Source organism: Giraffa tippelskirchi, chromosome 4, assembly GCF_054371585.1.
Source record: "Giraffa tippelskirchi isolate mGirTip1 chromosome 4, T2T-mGirTip1v1.2.pri, whole genome shotgun sequence".
Taxonomy (NCBI): Eukaryota; Metazoa; Chordata; class Mammalia; order Artiodactyla; family Giraffidae; genus Giraffa; species Giraffa tippelskirchi.
The window spans coordinates 79,473,882-79,501,283 of NC_137278.1; the positions used below are offsets into that span (position 1 = coordinate 79,473,882).

Genomic DNA, 27,402 nt, shown 5'->3' on the forward strand with positions numbered 1-27,402 from the left:
CTGTGTTGTTCTGCTTCCCACAATGACGATAAACCTAGTAGTATGAGAGCTGTATTTTGACTGAAATAATTCTGTGGCCCTGGGCAGGGGCACTGTGCGTTGGGTGATCTCTCTGGTCTCTTAGACCCATCCCACACCCATTCTGGAAGGACAGTCTCACAGTCCACAAGTTTCTCAGTTGGCGTTTGTCTGGAAGTGCTGCTCGTTAACCTTGCTTTCCTCTTCTCTATGTTCCTTCTCTTCTCTTTCCTCTTCCCCTTGTTCGTCAATTTCTATTCTTCTCTGTTTCAGCAAAACAATATCAGTCAAGGTAATTGATGATGAGGAGTATGAGAAAAACAAGACCTTCTTCCTTGAGATTGGAGAGCCCCGCCTGGTGGAGATGAGTGAGAAGAAAGGTGGGGGAGCTGCTCCAGGGCTGAGCTCAACAGCTTCTGCTGGCCTGCGCCACCCCTGGATGCCTGCACTCTTCAGAACGTGACTTACAATGCACACATCACTCCACCTATGTAACAGGGCATAGATCTCCTTGGGGCCACAGTAGGCCTGGCCTGGAGCCCCATCAACCAGTTTGGGCCACTCTGCACACTGCAGTCTGAGCATCAGCAGTGCAGTCAAGCTTCCATTGCTGGGAATGTTGGTGCTGATGCTGGCTACACCCCCCTAAAGCCAACTGTCTGATTTCTTTTCTTAATTCTGGGTACCTCCTGACTGCTAAATTGAAGCAGAAGAATTGGTATCGGTGATGGATTGGCAGAGAATATCAGTGGGGGTCGGCTGAGAGGCACCGGATGCCCTGTTTCATACTCTTGGAGGTCCATGTGTGGCCAGTTCTCCTTCCTTCCATAACATCACAGTAACATGCTGCTTGGTGAACACCTAGCATGAGCGTGTGACTCCAACCATTTGTTTTGCCTTTGTCTTGTGTTCCCACAGGAAGATCATTACCATTAGAATATTTGACCGTGAGGAATATGAGAAAGAGTGCAGTTTCTCCCTTGTGCTTGAGGAACCAAAATGGATAAGAAGAGGAATGAAAGGTGTGAGAGTATACAAAGACATACCAGCGAGAAATTTTACTCTTCTCTCCGTGTCTCCTACTCTCACACTTAACTCTCTCCTCTTCCTCGGCTTCCAAGTACTATACTTCCTCTCCTTTGAAGCTTCAGCAATTTCATTTCCCTTCCCTGTTTCACAAGTGCACCAAGAAATGCCCCTTTTCTTCAGGAAATGCCAATTCACCTTAATTGATACCAGATTTCAGAAATAATAAAAGAGAGTTCTGTAATTCAGAAAGGATGACATAAAAGAATAATTTCTGGGTTTAGTTTTTCAATACTCAGGAATCATTCAAAAATTTGGTTCCAGCTATCAAGCGTCCCCTAATATGTTAGCAATGGACACTACTGCATACATATTAGTCATGGTAGTTGGGTCTCATGGTAAATAATAGGAAATTTCAGAAAAATTCAATAATTAGGCTTCCTTAGAGAAGCCATTTTTCAAAAAGCAGTAAGAACAAAGATCTTTAAAGAGTAGTATTCATTTTTGCATAGTATTATTCATATTATCAGATATGAAATTTAAAAGGTACCATGTGTATAAAACCATAGGCATATGAATTTTCTTTAGTAGAAAGGACATGATGATAGTTCATTAAGAACTTAACCCTTAATTAAGGCTGATTCTGCCTTATGCTTCAAACTCTTTCAATTCTTATTGAACTGACACATTTCTAACAAAGAAATTTTTTCTAAAAATAAACAGCATGAAATTTAAAATTTTTTAAATTTTGTTTAAAAACAAAATTTTAAAGCTGAATTTTATATCAGCTTTAAAAATAGTTTTTTTTAAAAAATTTTTGAATTATTCTAAAGGCTTCCCATAATTACCTTCTAAATTTAATGATATCTATAAAATGAACATAGTACATATTGATTGCATTCAAACAATTGATGAGAACAGTTTAAATGGTTAAATGACCACTTTGCAAGAAATATATACTTTTATATGTAAAGGAAAAATCAAATACAAAAGACTAATTCCTATATAGACCCAACATTTGGGGGAATTTAACTAATCTTGCTTTTATTAGAACACGCTGGCCTCTGAGTCCATCAGAAAAACAAAGTTTTTCTGACTTAATCAAGTTCAAAAAGGTAACAGGAGCCTTTGGAATGATGGAGGAGGAGCACTGGGGACCTATTTTAATGCAGCTTATTTAATATGCTCCATAGACAGCAGGTGGAAGAAAAAGACACTCTAGAAAATTGTGCTGATTTCTTATAAAGATGGGATCAAAAATGCCTCATTAACATACAGGAAAAAGCACTTACTTGTAATTGTATTCCTCCAAAGGATTGCCTTTTATCTCAAGGAAGAGCACCTTGGATACACAGCTCTTTCAATCATCATTTTAGTAAAATATGTCTTCATATAAAAGCAAATTAAAATTCCTTGATAGTATAGTACTATCTGCTTTTGACACCCACCAAATGGATCTGTGTCATCATAAATAAAATGACTGACTTATTTTTGAAAGTATCCTCTAATGCCACTACGATTAGAAAACTGGTCCTGAAGAAGTAATTGTAGCATTCTCATCTCTAACTGTGGAAGTAATTTATTTGATACATTTAGGCAAGTAGATTTCACCAAAATAAAGTGCTACAGTTACAGTCTGAGTTTAAAGCACATAACCTGAAAGACAAAGTATGTATGTCCCCTCCCCCCACCACAAGCCTTCCCTCGCTGACTTGTCAGTTTCTGTGAAGTTATGTGTCCACAAGAAGCGATGTGGCTCTCCAATTAGAATGTGCAGAAGTCATAGATAAGGACACACAAATAAGCACTAATTCCTGGGACTCAAGTTTTGAGGGTTTAAAAAAACCTAAGCATTCCTTGATGACCAAAATATCATGCATGTAGAACCTCCAGTGAGAGAACTTCACCTTGGGTCAAAATCTCCTTATCAGGAGGGATGACTAAAATGAAATGTCCTAAGATGTTTTCTCCGTTTTCATTGAAAGGTACAATCCCTGAGATCCTGGATGATTTCAGACTTCTGTCTGTTGAATTCACTAACTCCCAGGCAATTATTTCATGAGGAAGACTCACTCAAAGATTTAAGATTAACTTCATAAAATATTTCTGCTATATTTGGCAAACTAGATATATACACTGTGTGTAAACATGTAGTGGACATGTTTTCTTAAATGTCAAGAAATGATATATAAAGTGAATTGTTTGTATATACAATCAGTCACACCCATTTGCAGAAATTAGGGATTTTTTTTGGAAATACTCCCAATGCCACATTTACTTGGCATGCACCACTTAGTAGCAGCTCCCTCCCACTATAATCAGATCTGCCTGGATTTCTTTCTGCTGATATTCCTCTTACTTTCATTATTCATCTGGTCTCTTATTCTGTGTTTGTCTTTGTCTGTTTCCTTCACAGCCCTGTTATTGAATGAGCTTGGTAAGCATTTCATTTCTTGCATTTCCTTTCCATTTTCTAGGTTATTTTCCTTTTCTATCAGGTGCCACAGTAGCTTTCTGACTTATCTTTTATTTCTATTGATTTATTAACAAGATTGTTGTTTAGAGTGATTGGCCTCATAATTTTGTGGAAGTCAGATAGTTTATATTCCACTTTGAGTTTAGTATTACCTTTTTTAAAAAATCAGTGATTTTTTTAGGCATGCACAAGAATTAAATGTGCACTAAACATCATAACCTTAAAAGAATGATTAATGATTAGTCATGAATTGATGTTTCCATACCTTTCTTAATTATAAATACAATTTGGCAAGTTTTTGTACCTTGGATGGGTTGTCAGGTGGTCTGATGTCACTGGTATTTGTTATTTAGAGTGTAAATGAAATAAATGGTAACATTTATTTATTTTTTTCTTTTTTAGGTGGCTTCACAATAACAGGTATGAATTTTTTAAGTCTAATGAACCAAATTTTATTTTCTACTATCTGTTCTCACCATGTTATTTACATTTTAAAAAATTATTTCCCATTTTTATTTTCTTTTAATGAAGGGAAATACCTGTATGGTAAGACAATTTTTAAAAATATTCTTCATTTTCTCCCAGTTACCCTTAAATATCAAATAAGAACCGCGTCTTACTTACCCTGAGTTAACTTTTAGCGGTGGTACACGGTGTGCTCTTGCTGATTTTACACATTTAATGTTTTACACGTTAACAATGTGTGTGTGTTGTGTTTATTTATGAGGAAATTTGTATGGAGAACCTATAATTGGTCATGTTTTGACATTGATCAATTTACAGATGTTCACATAGTACTGACAATGTGAGGGAACTCTGCTAGATGCTCCAGAGAGTACCAGAATAAATACAATGATTGCTAGTCTCAAGGAAGCGTAGGAGCTGACATCCAAGCCAACTCCCTGGCCAAAGCTCAGGATTCTAATCAGAGATAATGTCCTATTGGGAGAAGATAAAGCTTGCCTTCGCTCTGCCCACCACACCCATCTGAGAAGTTTTAGCATTCTTAACATGGTAATGAGTAATACATCATATCATCCGCTTGAAGCGGATGACAAAGTGTTCTGTAAAAAGTCAAAATGCTAGTTAAAAAATTTTAAACTCTTAAATTCAGAATGGTACCCAGCCAGTGTTGATTGCATTTTTAAACACAACTTTAAAGCTACTTCCTTATGTATAGAAGGGAGATATTTCCTTACAGCATCCTCTCTTTTGATCTTAAATATTTTTGCACACTTTCAAAATCATCCATGTAGATTTAGAGAGCGAAGTAAATATCCCTCTAGTTTGTCTGAAGCTGCAGGTTGAAGATGTCTCTAAAGGCTGTCCTAATGGTTGTGGCATTTTCCAGTACAAGTATGTAGATATCAATAGTCTAATTATTTTTTTTCTGAAACAAGAGAGCTGAACAAAAATATTTAGAAAAGAAACATTTTCAAAAATTCTATTTGAAAATGTTATGGTGGGGGTTGGGCTTAACTTAAACCACCATCAGTGTAAACTCATGAGCAAGAAGTTTCAACATGATTCTGTCAAAGTGGAACTTTCTAAATGCATCCAATTTCATATGGGCTATTGCTCTCCACTGCTTTCTCTCCAGACACAGTGTTTAATGACAAAATAATTCATAGGCTCTTGGAAACATAGAATTTGAAAAGGATAAAAATGTTCAACAGGGCAAGTGCTCATAGAGAATTTCTTAAACCTGATTCACTTTACTTTCTCCTAGGTCAAGTCTCCCCAGTTCTGCACTGCCAATGATGCTACTTTTGAATCTGAAGGCAGGAATGTACATTTACTTTTAAAACTTTAATCTTTTCTTTTTCATCTTATCATTTACTGAAGTCTTTTTGGAAATATTCTGATTCAATCACCCAATAAGTAATTGATCCTTGTGTGCTTTGAGGAAGGTAGAAATAGTATAGTATCTATTGCTTGGCCCTATGCAACCTGATGCTGAGACCTTAACAAAGTCTTTAGCTGTACATAGAATCTCTTGTTAAAATGTATCGATGTGTTTGGATATCTTCCAGTTTTACCATTGACTATGTCAGGATTTTGCTTTTAGAGGCTTCCTTCTGTATTACTTGAAGCATCTTTCTTTTTAGTAACTAATTAATGGTATCTAATTTTCTTTTCTCAGAAATTGTTCATATCAAGTTCTAGAATACCTGACTAATAATATCTAACATTTTCTGTCTTGGATACATTATGCATCCAAGAGGACAGAATCATGTCTTTCAAGGGTTTTCTACTATTTCATATACTTCATTAAGCTATTTCTTATGGTTCAGACTTTAATCTCCAATAGCAGTTTTTCTGGTGTTACCACCTCTTCCCAAAACTTGCAACGATGCAGTTAAAATGAGAGAATTTGCAGAACCCTCTTGAGGATCCCTACATTGGTTTGTTCCTCTCACTTTACATGACGCTTCTTCTCTTGAACCAAGAATATCTGGGATCTACTCTCTATAGATACCTCTGGGGAAAGTTCTAAAATGTAGGTCTACACAGTGAAAAGCAGCTGTAAGCCCTGAAGAGCTTTCCTTTGAAGTCAATTTGAAGCTTTGAAGTCAAGGCTTTGAGACACAGGAGCAGTAGAGAAGAATTAATCTAGCTCTTGGACTTTGCCTGTGGGTTTACGCGGTCTTTGCAGCTGAGTGTGAAAATCTAAATTTAAATCAGGATATATGGAAATTGAAAAAGTCATTTGGTCCACAACCCAATGTCTCTATTTCAGAAATGTCATTAGTGGTGGACATTAAATGCTGGGGATGCTTTTGGAATTTGCAAATCTTCCCTTGTTGCTGCTTATCTTTGCCTCGTTGGAAGGCCCTTGGTGCCTGTGATGTAACTCCCCCTTGACCCTCCAGGCCCATCACATCATAACCCCTTATACGTTACAGCTCATTAGAATCTTGAAAGCATCTCTTATTCATTTTATCATTTGATCTTCAACCTTATAGGATAAGATTTTTTCCCACTTATAGGAGAGAAATGAAGGTTCAAAGAGATTAATCAATCTGCCCCAATCACTCATCCAGGGCTCAGAGCCTGGCCCTCTAACTTGACGTCCAAGGCCATGTGATGACTGTTTCCAGTACTTTTAATTCCTTCCTCCCAACTCATACATTCCTACTTGCATCTTAATCCCATTTCAATCCAGAACCTCCACAGTGTCTCTTAAATCCACCAGTATGAATTCCAAACAAATAAAAAAATAGGAAGACCCCAAAGCAGGGAATTGAGAGTACATTAATTTGGATATTTTTAATAAAATAAAGTATTCTGTCTCAGTTTGCAAAGAGAGAGGCATGTTTGATTCCCAAAACAGGCAGCTAAAATTTCGCTAATTAATTAAAAGTGCATAATAGTCAATATGCCTCTTTAAAAGTTACTCTTCCAATCATATTATGCTTATCATATGATAGTCTTCATAAGGCACATGGCTTTCTAAGGAAGCCAAACTATGAAAATTCCAACAGTTAAGCACACTTTAGACACTCCAGTACTTGGGTTAGAAGAACAAATCCCCTTCAAGTTTGACTTCACTTAACAGTTGAGAAAACTGAATCTGAAAGAAACACCTTGTCCAAGTATAGACAGCAAGCATACGGCAGAGTTTGCACAGAGTGTGAATCTTATGATTCCCAGGTCAATTATGGGAACTCTTCCGTCAGTCAGATGAACCAGGAGTTTCATGAAAACCCTCAACTAGGTAATCCAGCCAGTCATGGTGACAATGGAGCACACTTGCAAATCCTGCCAGTGTATACAAGAATACACTGTCCAAGAAATAAATAAGCATTTTTTTTTATATTATGTTACTTGATCCTCAAACAAAAATGTGATATGGACAGAGCAGGTACTACTATCTCCATGTTACATATGGGAAAGCTGGGGAAATGGCCTGCTCAAGGCCATGTTGTTGGCACCAATAGTCTCTAAAAGGAGCACCAAGTGCTTTCTGTAGTTTGGTGATGCCTCTGGAAGCAGGAACTTGAAGGACATGGTTAGTACATCTCAGATGCCTGCAGGAGTGTGGCTGCATTCGTGTCTGTGGCATGTGTGCTTCATAGAAACAATCTGGCAGGGTTCCTAGAACACTCGCCCCATTGATCTGCTCTCTTCTGTGACCTACAGAACAGTAACCTCTGACCACTCAACCCCAGATTAACATTGTGTGTGCTGTATGCCTTTGGGTGTGATGCTTACTAATTCCACAGAGCTCTGCTGGCAAACGGGTACCGTCCATTCTGCTGACTTTTGCCTGTCCTTTTGCTAGGCCAGCCTGTCTTCAGGAAAGTTCATGCTAGAGAACATCCTCTCCCCTCTACTATAATCACCATCGCAGGTACTCGTTTCCTCACGGGCCTTGAAAACCACAGTTAACCACCTTCAAGTGTTCTTTGGGTCTTTAGATATTAAAGTGACACAATTCAGCCCCTGTTCCCACTAAAACATTGCTATCCAATGCCATGGCTTCTCTGCAGAGGGAGGGGTGTGCCGGGTCAGCCACGAGACACCACCACAGCAGCCCAGGGTGGGAAGTATGGTGGAAGGGGCAGCATGGACCTATAAAGGGGACTCCGTGCAGTGGCCTCTCAAGTTTCAGTATATTCCAGATTTCTTGCAAATCTCGATTCTCAGGCATGGGTCTTTTATTCCAAGTATTACGAAGTATCTTTAAAAGCAAGCTGACTTTCTTCTCAGAGTCTGCCTTTCCTGCCTCCAGGCAACATGATGTTAGCCAAACACAAACAGATGACAGTGCATCTGTGGGATTTCTCCAGAGTGGAACGTTGACAGGGTGACTAAAGGACGACAGAACTATCCCATATCGACTGTAGGATTAGAGCCCAGTTTGAGCTCCTTCTCCCTTGTCACTGTGTCTCTGGGTGAGAACACGGATACCCACTCTTCAGTTGTCACCATCACCCATCACTGGCCGTGGTGACAGAAACACGCCTCAGTAGGACTTCCCTTGTTCCTCGCATCCCACACACCCACTTAATCATCATGCAGCCCTGACTGCAGAGTTGTCCCAGAATATTCCTCATGGAAATAAATTATGGGCCTCTTTAGGTTCTAAGCAGAGAGGCCAGCCAGTTGCTGCAAACTGCCAGGAGATATCTGCTCTCAGATTTCGCCCCTATTAGTCCCCTATAGATGATTTTATCCCAGGATTATTTTCTGTCTTGTCAATACTGATTTTAACCATGGCTCTTTATTATGCATTTGATCTTTAAGTTGCACTGTTTTTTAAGATCATGATGTTACATAAGTTATTATCAACGTCTCAGTAAAATAAAGTGAGTTTAAAAATAGGTACAGGTATATGTACATATGGGGCTTCCCAGGTGGCACTAGTAGTAAAAATCTGCCTACTAATGCAGGAGACATAAGACACGTGGGTTTGATCCCTTTGTTGAGAAGATCCCCTGGAGGAGGGCATGGCAACTGACTCCAGTATTCTTGCCTGGAGAATCCCCATGGACAGAGGGGCCTGGTGGGCTGTAGTCCATAGGGTCGCACAGAGTCGGACACAACTGAAGCGACTTAGCACACAAGCATGCAAGCTTATGTACACATACAAATAGAGAGAGGGGGAGAATTAGAGAATTTCTTCTCTCTGAGAAGTCAAACTAAAAGCACAGCATGTGCGTAAAGAAGGAAATGAAACTGACTTGACCATATTAAAATGAACTGCATTTGATCCAACACTCAAAGTGGAAAGAAACATAATAGTTGATCAAAAAATGTGCTGTTAAACTATTTCCCTATTCAATAAAAGCTATCTAAAGAGAGGACACTTAAAATAATTGCTTAGCTCTCCTCTTTGCCAGTTTCAAAAATCTGGATAATGAATGCTAACTTATCTGTATCATTAGAGTAGTAGGGCTCACTCAGTCATATCTGACTCTTTGCAACCCCATGGACTGTAGCCGGACAGGCTCCTCTGCCCATGGGATTTACCAGGCAAGAATACTAGAGTGGGTTGCCATTCTCTTCTCCAGGGGATCTTCCCAATCCAGGAATTGCACCAAGGTCTCCTGCATTGCAGGTGGATTCTTTCCCAGCTAAGCTACCAGAGAAGCCCATCTGTATCATTATAGAGCAATAAAGGGTTTATCCAGCTACCATCTGTTACATATAAATATCTCCTTAATGTTCATGACATTTATTAAGTGAAAATAGCCTTGACCCTACTATGACACTAAGCCTTTGTGCTTTGACTTCCTGGAATACCACTCCCTCCTCTATTATAATACCTCCTAGCCAGCCTTCCCACCACCTTCACCTGGCGAGCTTCTATTCATGCTTCAAGGCAAATTTCAGGTTATCTCCTCTCTCTTGAAGCTTTCCCTGATTCCCTGGGGCAGAGGGAAGCTGCTCCCTCACCCTGAATCTGCAGTCCTTAGCTTGTTGTAGTAGAAGTTGCCTTATCTATATGCCTCACTTCCCACTGGACCATGAGTTCCTAGAAAAGGGAATGGGGTTGGAAGGCCTCAGTGTGCTGACATACGGTAAGAGTGTGATGGCATGTGTAAAATGATTGAATGGTCTTTCTATGTGTAGAGCAAATAAGAGACTTTTCTAACAGTGAGTTGGACAGTCACATGACAAATACTTAGGAGGCACCTACTACTTTATACTACTACATCATAATAGGCTCTGGGGGATGTGAGGGCAATTCAGAAAGCAATGAGACATAGTGTTCTGTCTTGTTAAGTTTTTATGCAGGATATTTGTATGTAAACGTGGCTTTTGGAGAAGGAAATGGCAACCCACTCCAGTATTCTTGCCTAGAAAATCCCATGGACAGAGGAGCCTGACAGGCTACAGTCCATGTGGTCACAAGAGTCAGAGACTACTTACTGACTAAACAACAACAACAAAAGGTAGTTTAAATACAAAAAGTAGTCTATTAGAAGTGTCCATGTTTAATATATACACACAACAAATACTAAGAACTAATTTATTCCTAAGCAAGTCAGTTGAAAGATATTTCATGCAATAGGAGGTAGAGTTTTGAAAAATAAGTCGGATTCAGCTAGATGAAAATGGGGAAGGTTTTCTAGATGGGTAGACAGTAGGATAAAGTGTGGCATTAAATTCAAGTCCAGAAAAAGAGTATAGAAGAAAGTGATAGAAACAAGATGCCCTGCTTTTCTTTACTTTGAAATCCGTTAAGATATTCCTAAATTTTGGTCATTCTCATACCTCTTCTGCATTATTTCCTTTGGCTTCATACCAACTATACAGTTATGTACTTCATGCAATTTTTTTGCCTCATGTTTTTACTTCACTAAATTTGTTTAAAAAAAAAAAAAAAAAACCAAGTCACTAACACTAATGGAAAGCTAGTATTTGTCATAGACACAAAATAAGGTTAAAAATTTTAGGATGAAAATAGTTATTAACTTCTAGCTCTATGCAGTCCAGTGCTCTATGCCTGAGAAATGTTTTCTCTTTGCTAAATGATAGAAACCCTAATGTCAGGAGCTAGTTATAGATGTAACAGCCCCAAAATAAGCATGTCTTCGTCATCAGAAGGACTCAAAGATGATTACAAAGGGAATAACCTTTTTGCTCACTACATGATTTGGTTTCATTTACTACCATGTCCATATATTTAATGTCATGTTCCAAATCATTTCATTTTGTGAAATGCAGTGTAAAGTAATGCCACTGTATCACCTTTCTTTCATAATTTCTCTATATTTTTCTACCTAAATCAACTTGAATCCCATTAAAAACAACTTCCCATTTGTAAATAAACTATTAAAAGGGAACATAGTAAATATTCTTTGCCTAATGTCTTGTAATTCAAATTAAAATCCAAGTGGCACTTTCACTTTCATATAAAATGCTAGCAGTGCCTCTAGCCTATCTGCTCCATGTTCCAGCAATCAACAACTGGCCTACGAACTAGTTTTCTGCATCATTTGCTGGCGCATCAGATGGACCCACCATGGCAGGGTCCCTCAGCAGAGGGAAGCCATGTGTCTTTGGAGGGGAAGGGAGTTGTGAACTCCTGCAACAGCTGATGCCTAAATGCAAAAGGCAAGGAGTCTGGGCTACAAGTCCTTCCCACCCTGATCAATCCCCAGTCCACAGATTCCTATTGCAGGCAGTTTGCCTAGAAGGTTCTCAAAATGAGGGCATCAGGGCTGCAGTCTTTCTGTACCAGCGATACGAGATCCTTGTCAATGAGGTCCATTCAGCTCGACTGTGAGGGGAAGTGGCCTGTCTTGTTCCACATCCTGAGCCTGAAGGATAGGGGGCTGAGTGATTATAGGAAGAGTGTTTGTCCTTCACATGTGCATGGCCTTTTCAGTCTGGGATTTATCCTAATGACCTTCACACAGAGAGGAGCCAACTGTGAGCTTCCCCTCATTAATGGACTCTCAAGTCCATTAACATTTTCTTAGTACCCACTAGTTTCTCCTGGAGTGTAAACTACTTGGTAGTTCTGGAAATAATCATGCCCCCACGGTGAGTAGTATTAACTCCCTGAAGGCCTCACGCTCCCTCTTCCTTGTTTCCTTTAAGATTAACTTGATCAAGATCCTCCCAACCCATCAGCTTTGCACCAGAGAGAGACAGCCCTGGGGTACACAGGCATCTTACTAAAATGTGGAATGCATGGATGCTTAGCTTCTTTTTTTTTTTTAGATTTTTTTTTTTATTATTTGTTTTGCCATACATTGACATAAATCCACCACGGGTGTACATGTTTTCCCCTTCCAGAACCCCCCTTCCACTTCCCTCCCCATCCCATCCCTCTGGGTCATCCCGGTGCACCAGCCCCGGGCAGCCTGTATCATGCATTGAACCTGGACTGGCGATTCGTTTCACATATGATAATTTAGAGAGACTCTTGGCAAATAAGAGGCTAAGATAAGAATTTCCCATCTATCATCTCTTTGCCACTGGGGCATTTTCTGTTGCCTCTTGAAAGTAGCAAGGAGACCAGATTCTTTCACCTGGCAGCTTTGTGTTTCCTCTTGGTTGTGTGCTAAAAGGATGTGTACAATTGGCCAGGTGAACCGGCATCCTAGGGAACACCTGGGTAATTCCCTCATCATAGATGCCATATGGCAGAGTTTTCCCAGGGATATGATCCTATCAGTTGCTTTTCCTGATCTGCTCTTTGGCTGGTGGTTAGTGTGTGGGATGTTATGATCACTTGCTGTCACAGTGATCACTGCCCCACATGACAGGCATCTGTCCAGTTCTCCCCTCCCTGCGACATCACCCCAGGGACTTCCAGTAGGTCATCAGGACTTCCTTCCTTCTTGGTGTCCTTGTTTCAGGATCCAGGGATTTCCAAATAAAATGGAGTCCATCCTCAATCTCTTGCCCTTCCCTTTCACAGATGAATATGACGACAAGCAGCCACTGACCAGCAAAGAGGAGGAAGAGAGGCGCATTGCGGAAATGGGGCGCCCCATTCTGGGAGAGCACACTAGACTGGAGGTGATCATTGAAGAATCCTACGAGTTCAAGGTATGCTTATCAGCACTGCCCACCAGGAAGGCCAGGCCCATCTCGGGACCCAGACAGTTCACAGTGTCGGTCTATGCTGTATGATCCATCCAGAGAGAGGAACTGGCTCACTGATGGAGAGACCATCAGAGCAGAAATGGAATTTGAGAGTTGGTAGGGAACCAAGGGATCTTGTAAACTAAACAGCATCAGAACCAGGGTCTGGGGTTCTGGCTCAGACCCTGATAACTAACAGGATCCAAAGTGCCCTAAAGGGAGGCTTTGTCCAAGAGGACAGTAAGGAAAGGCAAAGATGGGTTCTAAGAGACTGTTACGTGTGGAAGAAACCATGCTTTGTTTGAAAGAGCTAGTCAACCTAGTAGAAGCAAAGCCTTGGCACTGCTAAAAATGAGGCTTTTGTTTGGAGGGAGGTTGGTAAGCGCTCCCCATGGAACGTGCGATCGATAAGCTCTCGTGTATATGTAGTCATCTTCTCAAGATCCTAGGATAATTGAGTACAATCTGCAAGCTGAAGGTAGAGTGCCTATAAGCAGAGAGTTTGTCATCAGGCAAAAAATTAGATTTCCAGTTCTCTAGATGAAAAAAGTCATTTTTCAGAAGTTAAGCAAATGGACCTTAGGGTGAGCTTAGGACTTTGAGGTGAAACTTTCCATCTGTTCTTAGCTGCTCACTGAGCCCTCATCCCAATTCCCATCCCATCTCACTCACATGGTCCTCCCTCCTAGAATCCCCCCAGTAGGGGTTCACTTGCGTTCTTCAGTGGGATGTGAAAAGGTTTCCAGAACTACACACCAGAGCTCAGCAGCATTTTCCCCACTTATTTTTGAAAAGCAGATTTTGCTTCTGTTTGGAAGACCAGAATGAAGAATCCAAAAGGGAGAATCAGGCCACCAACCTAGAAACCAGAGCCCTCTGGGTTGTATCTGAAGTTTTCACGGTTGTGACTTCTTTGCCTTTTTCTGGGCCCGTTCATTATTTTTTTTAATTTAGTTCACAAAGGAAGGTGACTGATAGGAGATAAGTGGAAAGAAAAATTTCTTTGCAAATTAAAGTGGCATTTAAAAGATAAAAATGCAATTAAACTTTCCCCTTCAGGCCACCGTGGATGTATCTGTTAACTCATCCTTTCGGCCGTTCCCACAGAAAGAAAGAGCAGGATAAACACTGGGATCAGTGCTTTCTAGGCAGACCCGGACCGTCAGAACCCACCTGGTGTTTGATCTGGAACCTGGCCAGCTGCACACATATAACTGGCATATGCACATGTTCCCTGAGATTCCTGAGGCACAGATATCTCAGCCTGTCCATGTTTGTGGACTACTCTGTTCATGTGTCCATCTTCACTTTTCCTCATGCACCCCCTTTTCACCTGGAATCAGAGAGAGCCTGGTGCCACTGTGGCAGCAGAGACTCCACAGCTTGGCATTTCTGTAAACACTAGTTCCCCCATCCTCCCAGGACTTCCCTGGGAATTATTTTGTGCCCTCTCTCTTTTGGAACAACCCTGAGCTTTCCCCTTCCATGCACCCATGACCAGGAAGAGCAATCACAGTCACTTCCTGTAGGAAGAATTGGGTTGGATATGGCAGGGCACAGTCTTCTACACAGCAAAACTTTCTTGGGTTCAAAGCTCTTTCTGGTAACCACACCAATGATCCAAGCATCTGAAAGTCACCCAACACTCTCTCCATAAGTCTAGTTGTTTGGGATACTTATCTTTCTAGAATAGCTTCCAAAGGACATGTCTTCCCATGTCCTCAAGAGTTCATCATTATGGTTACTATTAACACTGAAGGGCACCTTGGGTTATGTTTCTGAAGTGCCTTCAAGTATTAATGTTGATATCACTTTATTCTCTTAAGAATTTTTTTCTAGACCATAGCTGTCTAGAACTTGTTCAGAGCCCTCAGAACTGCATTAAAGACCCAAATCTGGGGTCACATCTAACAATGTTCAAGTCTGCTTTGCCCACTGGGTTCTTATTTACTATCTTCTGATGTAGTACTGGATTTTTCTAACACCCGTGACTGAGGGTGAGGTTAAAACAATTGCTCAGAGTCTAGTGCAGTGAAGAGCTAACGATGGACATTGAGGAAATCTCCAGGCCAGTGTCGATGGGAATGCTCAAGTATAAAATTTCAAATTCACCTTATTCTCTCATCTCCTCCTATAGGTCAAGAGAGGACATGTATGTAAATTAAGTCCTGGGAAGAACTCAGGCTATCTCATAGTCCCTTAGGGTTAACATGAACTAAAGTTTATTATCTACCTGAGGTTTTACATATATATGCATTTTAAGTTTAGTTTATCTTAAAACTTAGCTCTTTAGAGACATTTCTGAGGCAATATTGTTTGAGGTATTTAACTGTTAGAGAAGATTCTCTTGTCAGTTATTCATCCCCCAGGTGATGGGATTCTCAGCGTTGATTTTAGAATGAAGAGGGTTCCTTTGGAGAGACTTGCCCCAAGTGTCCATCATATTTAGGAAAAGTCAAGGTCATTTCTTGTTATATTCTACAGAGAACTTTGAATCGGCATCAACCATGACACTTGGAGGACTTAACAAGATTGGCTGAGTTGAGAGAAAAGTCAGAGGCTTGTCATGCACTTCTAGTTATGGCAGTCCTGATGATTACAGCTATTATCAGGGGCACTAACCATTGTAGACACAAAGATGGAGGCCGAAAGGTCACCACCCTAAGGAGAAACAACCTGGCAGAGGATGATGTTGAAAATACAGAGCGGGCCAGTTGGAGATGGGCCCTTTCAGGTTTATTATCCTCTGAATATTTCACTTCAGTTCCAATGACAGTTGTACTAACATGCTTGACATTCTGATGTGGCTTCGGCCTTCCAAATGGACCCTTCAGATCACATTTTCCTTCCTCCTGATTAGCTGATAACATGCTCTCTTTCTCTCTCAAACCTTAGTCAATTCAGGGACACTGCCTTAAACATGTACAGATTTTGACCTAAGACAAATGATGTGTGTTTTCTGCCTCTTTGCAATGGGTGGGAATTCGAGGAAGCTCTGACAGTAAGTGTGGGCGTGTGGTAGACTAGTCAGGCGGTAGTCTCTCTGGGAAGAACGGCCTGAAGTCCCAGAAATGACCCTTCTCCTTGCAGTTGCTGTGATTTGTGGTGGTGCTTTCGGTGCATCTGCTTCCTTAGTTTTCTTGTGAATGCTTGGCTGCTCCTGTTGTTCCATGAGCTGACATTTATGTGGAAAGCTAAGAGTGCTAATTGTACAAAACCAAGCTTAAAACAAAAGTCATAAAAAAAAAAAAGAAGAAGAAGAAGTGACTCAGTATTAGTAGAGCAGTGGAAAATTTAGTGCACGGTCATCGCAGTGTGCTGTAAACCACGGGCCCCAACCTCCAGGATCTAATGCCTGATGATCTGAGATGGAGCTGATGTAATAACAATAGAAATAAATGCATGATAAATGTAATGTGCTTGAATCATCCCAAAGCCATTCCCTCCCTAGTCTATGGAAAAAAAATTGTCTTCCACGAAACTGGTGCCAAAAAGGTTAGGGACTACTGCCCTAAACCATACAAATTGACCTTTTCTTGGCTTTTCTCATTTGCAACAGGAGTCAGGTGAGATAAATTCTCTAATAGCCACTAGTCTTACAAAACCAGCAGCCAAAGAAAAATCCATTTATTGATGATCATAGAGCAGCAGTCTTGAGACTCTGCTGTTTGGCTGAATTTCATTGATCAACAAAAATATAGTAAGAATAGGGTTTCAATTTGTAATCTCTCTGCCACTTCTGGATGTTCACTGATAGATAATGCTGGGCAGGGCATAGATAAATTCAGTTGCAGACAGCACACTCTAGATGAAGCCAAGAGAGAAGCAAGTTCATGAAGCATTCAAGAGGAAAGGATGGGCTTTGCAACATCCTCTATTCTAACCACTGAGGCTCTTCTTCCTTGGCCATTAGGCATTGAAGGAGGCTTGTATTTGCTACAAAGAAGTTTCCATTTCAGGATGTTTCCAAGTCAGGACTGTGCCTGTTTGCATAAAGGTAACAGTGTTTGATGTCAATACTGTTGTTCTGAGCCTAACATCTGCTCCCCTTTATATAACTCTGGGGTTTCAAAATCATCGAGGTCTGAGGTTTCCCAAGGCTTTAACCAACCCACCCGTTTTTATCTGATTCTTTTCAACCTTTCTAGAGTACCGTGGACAAACTGATTAAGAAGACAAACCTAGCCCTCGTGGTTGGGACGAACAGCTGGAGAGAGCAGTTCATCGAGGCAATCACTGTCAGTGCTGGTGAGTGAGTGCCTTTCTATGAATATTATGAATGATAATGTCATTCATTACAAGCTTACTTTTACTGCCATAAACACTTGGTCTATGTCAAAGCACCAAAGATTCTCTGTGATGAAGTTAAAAGAGAAATAAATGTATTTGTAGCATATATGCACATTTTGGGGACAAATTTAGACTTTATAGATGAAGTAAATGTCTTCAAACAGAACTTCCTTCTCTTGTCTACATTGCGTCTTTCTTTCTGGAAATAGACAAGATAAATTTAAAGCCTTCACATCTCAAACTCATGGATAACCAAGCCAATCACAGGGTTTTGTCTGGAAGATTTCCTGAGAGCAAGAGAAGTGGCCAAGTGTAGGTCAGAAAGGAAGCAGCAATATCATTGGTGAGGCAGGGTGAGATGAAGACCCTTCACCGCCACCATCTGCATCATTTTAAACTCTCTTCAACAGCGTCTAACATTAAGTGTTTGCACTGGCTCTGGACATAAAAATAGAACCACATTCTGTTTCTTCCTGTACACGCAAAGTGCAGAGTTTTATTTAGGAAAATCCTGCAAAATGAAATGTGCTGCCAACACAAGGAGCCAGACACCTGAGGAAATTAAATAAAATGCAGAAAGATGTATCTGTTTCATGCATCGCCAAGCCTTGTCCATTCTCTGTGTGATTGTATAAAGGTGGAGGAAAGCCCCTTTCAGAGATTCAGGAAAGCACCACCATCATGGTTTTCAGTTCTTCTGCTGCATTTCCACTGGTTCTTTCTCTTTAAAGATCCTTGCAGGCTCATCCTCTACTGTTGCAGTGAATGAACAAAACTAGAATTTTCTAAGTAGTGATTCCCAGACTGTAAAATACGGAAACAGCATCACTAGCAGTTGGGTCATGACTTCTAACACAACCCCCTCTTTCCAATCTGCCAGAGAATAATTTGACAGATCTCCCAAATACTGTGGGAACAGAGGGTGGTAAAGGAATGTTTGTGCCTGTTTATTAGTAGTACTGTTTATAATCACACTTTGGTTTCTTGCAATGGAGTCCGCAGTGGAAATTTATGAACAGTAAATGATGAGTAATTGTTTAGGGGAGTAAATTTGAAATTTACACATAAATTCTAATGGAGGTGAGGGACTCCCTGTGTTATTCTTTTCGGACTGCTCTCACAAAATACCAGAGACTGGATGGACTTGTAAACTACAGAAACTTACTTCTGCCAGTTCTAGAGGCTGGAAGTCCAGTGTGAGGGCCTGGTAGATTTGGTGCCTGGTGAGAGCCTGCATCCTGGTTCATGGACAGCTGATTTCTCACTCTGTCCTCACGTAGGAGAAGAGATGAGGGAGTGCTTCAGGGTCTCTCTTTTTAAAAATTTACTGCATTGTAGTTGATTTGCAATGTTGTATTATTCTCAGGTATACAGCAAAATGATTCAATTATACGCATACATATGTTAATTCTCTTTCAGATTCTTTTCTCATATAGGTTATCACAGAATTTTGAATAGAGTTCTCTGTGCTATGCAGTAGGTCCTTGTTGGTTATCTTATATATAGTAGTGTATGTATATTCATCTCAAGTTCCAAGGGCATTAATCCTTTTGATGAGGACTTTACCCTGATGATTTTATCATCTTCCAAAGGCCGCACTTCTATATACCATCATATCAGGAATTAGGTTTCAACATACGAATTTGGGAAGGACATAAACATTCCCTCTCTAGAACTCCCTCATTATGGCTTGTATTTTTTCTGTAAATCTAAGGTTAATATCTGAGGCATGGGAGTTATACTCCTTCTCAGAGAGAATACAAACTAAAACGACAAAGATAACTTGAATAAGACACTGTTGACAAGGCCAGTGGTAGAAGATATTTTAAAATAACCAAATTATTTTATTGACTTTGACATATCAGAATTGAAACATTAAAAGCAGCATAAGCCTTAATGGATCATTTCTAATAGTTTCCACATTTCCTTTGGCTGCAGATGTATGAGCATTTAAATGATGATCATGACCTGGCCTCATTCATTAATTCATTTTTCTATATGTCAAGCATCGTTCTTGGTGCAAAGGATATGACAGTGAATAAAACAGACAAATATTCCTGCCTGCATGAAGCTTACCTTCTAATGCAGGAGATAGCAGATAAGTAAAATAAGCAAGAAGTCAAAAAAGTGTATGTACAATGATGAACTTATCATCAGAACAACAAAGCTGTCAAGGGGGATAAGAAGCTTGCCTAAGGGGCTGCATTGGACAGTGGCCAAGAAGACACAGTCCGTAGACTTGTCACTGCTGAATTTGCTTTCCTAGCAGTGGGGTGGTTTTGTGTTGATTTATTGGCACACTTTTGTAACTTTCAGGGACCAAGGTAAACATTTTATGGCCAATCTATGGTAATGGAAAAGGGTGGTTTTAAACAGCAAAAGTGATTATGCTGCAAAGTTGTATTTTTGCTCCTGATCAGAATACGTATACAGAGAAACAATTCTAAAGGTGCTAAGACTTTCTTACTTTAAAGGGGAAGATTTTGGCTTGACAACCCTTTCTTATGTTGAATTAAATCCTCTTGAAATCTCATGAAGTCAGTATTATGACTATCCTGACCTTTGGGAGGAAAAATCTGAGCCTCCACAAGGCAGCTTGGTTTTGGAAAGTAGCCCAGAGCCCTGCCAAATACTAGTCCAGTGTGCTGTCCACAGCTCTTGAGAGAGAAATGTCAAAGCAAGGAAAACTGCTCCTCCACTCTGGCATATGACTTCCCTTGGCTTTGTCACCACTGCTGATACTCTGTTTTCAGCACTTAGATGATGGGACTAAGTCGCCTCACATCCTTTGAAGAACTGTTGATGAATGAAATGCAAAACCCCTCAACAATTCTTATTTATCATGCAATGTATTGTGTTTAAGTTGCTAAATGTATGCTTGGGAACAAGACAAAAATTGCTTAGAAATTTGCAGGCTGCTGGATAAAATTGACCCTCTTTACAATTTTGAGACAAAATATCAGAAAGGCAAACTGATAGTTTATAGGCATTAAATTACATGAAGAGAAGTTAGGAAGCTCAATAGTTGTCATTATGATTAAATTTAGGTCTCTAAAGAATGTTAATATTCTTGGGTTGTTAAATAGACAATAAAATTGGTAAAGCAGCATTTCTTGACAACAGAATTTTGTTGAATTTTAAGATTTCATGGCTAAGTAGTTGAGAATCAGAAAGAGTTGCCTTATTAAAAATGTTAAATTGCTTTTAAATGGCTCTACTGAGAGGTTTTTTCCCATGCAATTTTCTGTGCAAAATTAAAACGATCTATCTTCCTAAACAAAAATAATAATTTCATAAATTGGATTTTGCTTCTGTTTCCCACTGATTATATTTAAACTAGTTTCAAGGTAACCGCCGGCAGTCTTTTGGTTCCCCTACCTTCACTGAATTTCATAGCTCTGTCCCTAGACCTCCTAGGACCATAATGTTTCTTTAAACCAAGTTCTTGTAGTTCAATATTTGAAGAGTTAAAGGACTCATTAGATTCCAGGGACTAGAAGGGGATTATACAGTCATGTCCCTGAAGTTCTCCTTCTGTCTTTCCCTGGATATACTACCAGGATTGGTGGCCTGCAGCACTGAGGTGCCTGTAAAAATTTGCAAGACAAGTCGAGTACCATTAGGCGATATGAGCTGTGCCAGCAGATACATTTCTAAGGGAAGCCAACATTCACTGTGTGTCCAGTTTGAATTTCCCCCAATGCCGCCACCTTCCTAGTATCTCTACCAAGGCAGGAATTAAGGGTTGGCTTTAAGAAATCATGGACCAGCTGGGGTACGAGGGAGAAATGTGTCAGGAAGAGGGCAAAGGTTATTTTGGTAAAGAGAAGCAGAATGCTAGTGCCAATTCCATACCCAGCACACTGCTGTTCTTCCCAGCAGCCTTGGGCTATGGTGAGGTAAAGAGCAGAGGGGTGACAAGCCCGGCTTTGTAGTCAGATGCGTCTTTGTGTCCCAGACCTCCAACATCTTCCTGGATGACTCAAAGAAGATTGTTGTTGTTTAGTTGCCAGTCATGTCTGACTCTTTTGCAACCCCATGGACTGTAGCCTCCCAGGCTCCTCTATCCATGGAATTACCCAGGTAAGAATATTGGAGTGGGTTGCCATTTCCTTCTCCAGGAAATCTTCCCAACCCAGGGATCAAGCTAGCGTTTCCTGCATTGACAGTTGGATTCTTTACCACTGAGCCACCTGGGAAACCCTCTAGGCAGATTATTTCCCCTCTAAATTTCAGTCCCCTTATGTGGAAAGTGGAGAAAACAGCTCCTCACTCATGAAGTTGCTATAAGGACTAATCAAGGCAACATGTATTTTCACCAGAACCAACTTTTGCATTGGGATACCACGGTTGGTTATTTGGGAGGCAAATCATCTTGAATATTCTATGATAAAACTCTGAAGAGAAAAAAACATAGGCAGAACACTCGATGACATAAATCAAAGCAAGATCCTCTATGACCCACCTCCTAAAGTAACTGAAATAAAAACAGAAGTAAACAAACGGGACCTGATTAAACTTAAAAGCTTTTGCACAACAAAGGAAACTATAAGCAAGGTGAAAAGACAACCCTTAGAGTGGGAGAAAATAATAGCAACTGAAACAACTGACCAAAGATTAATTTCCAAAATATACAAGCAGCTCATACAACTCAATACCAGAAAAACAAATAACCCAATCAAAAAGTGGAGAAAAGACCTAAACAGACATTTCTCCGAAGAAGACATACAGATGGCTAACAAACACATGAAAAGATGGTCAACAACGCTCATTATTAGAGAAATGCAAATCAAAACTACAATGAGCTATCACCTCACACCAGTCAGAATGGCCATCATCAAAAAGTCTACAAACAATAAATTCTGGAGAGAGTGTGGAGAAAAGGGAATGCTCTTGCACTGCTGGTGGGAGTGTAAATTGATACAGCCACTATGGAAGACGGTATGGAGATTCCTTAAAAAACTAGGAATAAAACCACCATATGACCCAGCAATTCCACTCCTAGGCATATACCCTGAGGAAACCAAAATTGAAAAAGACACATGTATCCAATTGTTCATTGCAGCACTATTTACAATAGCTAGAACATGGAATCAACCTAGATGTCCATCAACAGATTAATGGATAAAGAAGTTGTGGTACATATACACAATGGAATATTACTCAGCCATAAAAAGGCGGATGAACCTAGAGCCTATCATACAGAGTGAAGTAAGTCAGAAAGAGAAATATAATATCATATTATAATGCATATATACAGAATATCGAAAAATGGTACTGAAGAATTTATTTACAGGGCAGCAATGGAGAAACAGACATAGAGAATAGACTTGTGGACATGGGAAGGTGGGGGAGAGGGTGGGATGTATGGAAAGAGTAACTTGGAAACTTACATTACCATATGTAAAATAGATAGCCAATAGGAATTTGCTGTATGGCTCAGGAAACCCGAACAGGGGCTCTGTGTCAACCTAGAGGGGTGGGATGGGGAGGGACATGGGGGGAAGGTTCAGGAGAGAGGGGATATATATACCTATGGCTGTTTCATGTTGAGGTTTGACAGAAAACAACAAAATTCTGTAAAGCAGTTATCCTTCAGTTAAAAAATAAATTAAAAAAAAATAACCAAATTTTGTGGAAAGGCAGTCAATTCAGTTTAATTACTAAAAAAGCTACGTGACTAAAAACACTGGTTGATCTTTTCATTTTATATTACGTATGCCACTTGATAGATGAGAAAACTGAGATTCAGAAAAACAACGTAACTTGCACAAGAACTCAGAGCTGGTAAATGTCAGTGCTGGGGTACACATCAGCCTGAAATTTTCTTCTTTGCGGAAGTGTACACACTCACTATGCCTGAGAACTAAGTACACACTCACCTGTGCACACACACATAGAACACCCATATACATACTTACACAGATGCACATAGACCTGTATGTGTGTGTACAAATACATCAACACACAGAGACACACATATATAAACATGTGTATACATACAGACATACAAAACACAGGCACACAGAGACTGGCACAGTCTATGGCCTATATCTTTATTCTTTGGGATAATTGAGCAGCAGATTGAAATATGAAAGCTTTTTTTCTTCAGTTCTGTTCAGTCACTCAGTCATGTCCGACTCTTTGCGATCCCATAAGTCGCAGCACACCAGGCCTCCCTGTCCATCACCAACTCCTGGAGTTTACCCAAACTCATATCCATCGAGTCAGTGATGCCATCCAACCATCTCATCCTCTGTCGTCCCCTTCTCCTCCTGCCCCCAATCCTTCCCAGCATCGGGATCTTTTCAAATGAGTCAACTCTTTGCATGAGGTGGCCAAAGTATTGGAGTTTCAGCTTCAACATCAGTCCTTCCATTGAACACCCAGGACTGATCTCCTTTAGGATGGACTGGTTGGATCTCTTTGCAGTCCAAGGGGCTCTCAAGAGTCTTCTCCAACACCACAGTTCAAAAGTATCAATTCTCTGGTGCTCAGCTTTCTTCACAGTCCAACTCTCACATCCATACATGACTACTGGAAAAACCATAGCCTTGACTAGATGGGCCTTTGTTGGCAAAGTAATGTTTCTGCTTTTAAATATGCTATCTAGGTTGGTCATAACTTTCCTTCCAAGGAGTAAGCGTCTTTTAATTTCATGGCTGCAGTCACCATCAGCAGTGATTTTTGAGCCCCCAAAAATAAAGTCTCTCATTGTTTCCACTGCTTCCCCATCTATTTGCCATGTACTGATGGGACCAGATGCCATGATCTTAGTTTTCTGAATGTTGAGCTTTAAGCCAACTTTTTCACTCTCCTCTTTCACTTTCATGAAGAGGCTCTTTAGTTCTTCTTCACTTTCTGCCATAAGGGTGGTGTCATCTGCGTATCTGAGGTTATTGATATTTCTCCCCGTGATCTTGATTCCAGCTTGTGCTTCTTCCAGCCCAGCGTTTCTCATGATGTACTCTGCATAGAAGTTAAATAAGCGGGATGACAATATACAGCCTTGATGTACTCCTTTTCCTATTTGGAACCAGTCTGTTGTTCCATGTCCAGTTCTAACTGTTGCTTCCTGACCTGCATACAGGTTTCTCAAGAGGCAGGTCAAGTGGTCTGGTATTCCCATCTCTTTCAGAATTTTCCACAGTTTATTGTAATCCACACAGTCAAAGGCTTTGGCATAGTCAATAAAGCAGAAATAGATGTTTTTCTGGAACTCTCTTGCTTTTTTGATGATCCAGTGGATGTTGGCAGTTTGATCTCTGGTTCCTCTGCCTTTTCTAAAACCAGCTTGAACATCTGGAAGTTCACGGTTCACGTATTGCTGAAGCCTGGCTTGGAGGATTTTGAGCATTACTTTACTAGCATGTGAGATGAGTGCAATTGTGCGGTAGTTTGAGCATTCGTTGGCATTGCCTTTCTTTGGGATTGGGATGAGAACTGACCTTTTCCAGTCCTGTGGCCACTGCTGAGTTTTCCAAATTTGCTGGCATATCGAGTGCAGCACTTTCACAGCATCATCTTTCAGGATTTGAAATAGTTCAACTGAAATTCCATCACCTCCACTAGCTTTGTTCGTAGTGATGTTTTCTAAGGCCCACTTGACTTCACATTCCAGGATGTCTGGCTCCACCATTGTGATTATCTGGGTCATGAAGCTCTTTTTTGTACAGTTCTTCTGTGTGTCCTTGCCACCTCTTTTTAATATCTTCTGCTTCTGTTAGGTCCATACCATTTCTTTCCTTTATTGAGTCCATCTTTGCATGAAATGTTCCCTTGGTATCTCTAATTTTCTTGAAGAGATCTCTAGTCTTTCCCATTCTGTTGTTTTCCTCTATTTCTTTGCATTGATTGCTGAGGAAGGCTTTCTTATCTCTCCTTGCTAGTCTCTGGAACTCTGCATTCAAATGGGAATATCTTTCCTTTTCTCCTTTGCTTTTTGCTTCTCTTCTTTTCACAGCTATTTGTAAGGCCTCCTCAGACAGCCATTTTGCTTTTTTGCATTTCTTTTCCATGGGGATGGTCTTGATCCCTGTCTCCTGTCCAATGTCACGAACCTCTGTCCATAGTTCATCAGGCACTCTATCAGATCTAGTCCCTTAAATCTATTTTTTTCTTAATTTTTGTTAAATCTCCTTAAGCCCATATTTCTTTAAGGAAAGGAATACGAGGGAACCGGTCATTTTCCTCAAGGACAGAGGGAATTGTTTGTTTCCCTGGATGCATCTGTAGCCTTCTGCCTACTAATTGGTGACTTTCTTTGAATAAAGTCAACATAATGCCCTCTCTTTTACCTGATCATTTTAAGTATCCAGTACTAAGGCTTCCCAGGTGGCTCAAGATTATAATCAGAGACCCGATGTCAGAAAAACAAAGAGGTGGAGGGGACGTCGTCTCCTGAGCCTACCAACCCAGTATGGGGACTGGCTCAGTTTGGGTGACGCTTATGCAGTCGGTCCTTCACCATGTGTTATACAGAATAATAAGTGCGCTCAGATAAGTTGAATTATTTAATGGCAATGTCACCTCAGTGGTGCCCTGAACAATAATTCGGTTGATAATTCTGTCAACCTGAAGACTGATCCACTCTTAAGTCCTAAATAATAAATAATAAAAATGGTACCTCAAATGAGTTTCAAGGTTTGCCATGCCATCTGGTGTAAGCAAGAATCTTTTAACATCTCCTCTATTATTGAACATCATTACACTCTCATTACCTAACGTATAACCCGTGGGTCATATGAAAATCTTATTTAAGCAGTTGAAGAAACAAAAAACATTGCTAGCTCAGATTTGACACAGCATTAGTTTGACTAATGATGACTGTGAAGCCATCAGAAAAAAAAGGGGAGAGGCCATTAGGGATTGGGAATTTTCTTTTTGTCCTATTTCTTGTGTGACTATAAAGAGTCTTAGTTATCCTTTATCTAAACATAGAAGCTGACTGAGGTTCATGAAAAAAAGATGATGTTTCACGAGAAATAGTAGGTAAAGCTCCCTTTAAAGAAGTTGCTCAAAAAACTGGATGAAATTTTGGCTCACTTCCTGCTTGAATAATGCTATCCTATCTACTGTGTCAATGAAAATAATCAAAACAATCTCTCATTAGAAACAGAGTTGTTGGGGGTTTTTTTGGTGGTCAAATGGCATTCACTAATAAAACACCCTAAATCATAAAAGTCTTTCCAACTTGTTGTTTAAGATGGGAAAACTTCTTACACAAAAACATAAAGCAAATCTAAAACATGAATATTTTATGAGTTGCTCTTACTGAAGAGAGACTATAAGACCTGGAACCCACTTAGTGACCACCTTGCTACATGTCAGTCAGCGGACACAGTTGGAAAGATTAATTCTGATCACTACAGAATCCATCAGCCCTCTAATCTTCAATTTGTAAACATAGGAGTGAAACTGCTGTTGGTAGAAGGTTTCTGCGGATCTGAGAGAAGTTAAATCAGAAATAGCCCAACACTTATAAGAACAATGCTTCCCAAACTTTAATCTGTACATGAATCTCCCAGGGATCTTTTTAAGATGTATATTCTCAAAAGCACTGGGGGAGGTCTGAGATTGTGGATTTCTAACAATTCCCAGGTGATGCTACTCCGGCCGGTGCCTTGATTTACCTCTGTGTTTGTATCAAAAGCTCCTGGTATTTGAAAGAGATATTTTGCACCTGTGCTTTGAGAGCTATGCTGTGCTCAGCTCCCCTTAACAGGCTCTGACCTGACTACAGGAATCTGCCTGCACAGAGGAGAGTAGAGGTGTCTGAAAGTGACCTTTGCTTCATTACCATGCTAAGATCTCTGCTCAACAAGGGATTTGTACTCTATCAGGCACAGTTCTGGCCAGGTACAAAGGAGCATAGAAGATTGCACATGTCCCAGCTACCCTGGCTGTTCTAGAAATCTCTACCCCTTTCCTAGAGCCCCAGTGATGTACCTGCCTCCTACCCCTAACGTTGTTACTCCCCTCACGGAGGTGCTTTTTTTTAAATTATTAATTTATTTTAATTGGAGACTAATTACTTTACAATA

At 40.3% G+C, this 27,402-nt stretch overlaps 1 protein-coding gene across 8 annotated transcripts in view; it reads left to right on the plus strand.

Moving 5' to 3' along the window:
* Positions 1–27,402, plus strand: part of SLC8A1 (solute carrier family 8 member A1) — a 384,185-nt gene that overhangs the window by 294,218 nt on the left and 62,565 nt on the right. For 2 of the 8 annotated variants that reach the window (XM_081483165.1, XM_081483166.1), the window contains 6 exons: positions 292–398; positions 937–1,040; positions 3,461–3,481; positions 3,923–3,940; positions 12,903–13,033; positions 17,218–17,317. In XM_081483165.1, the coding sequence (XP_081339291.1) occupies positions 1,034–1,040; positions 3,461–3,481; positions 3,923–3,940; positions 12,903–13,033; positions 17,218–17,317 (277 nt within the window). In that variant the 5' untranslated portion in view covers positions 292–398; positions 937–1,033. Of the gene's footprint in view, positions 1–291; positions 399–936; positions 1,049–3,460; positions 3,482–3,922; positions 3,941–4,051; positions 4,067–7,805; positions 7,875–12,902; positions 13,034–17,217; positions 17,318–27,402 lie in introns of all 8 variants that reach the window. The other 6 variants (XM_081483159.1, XM_081483162.1, XM_081483163.1 and 3 more) reach the window with 6 other exon arrangements.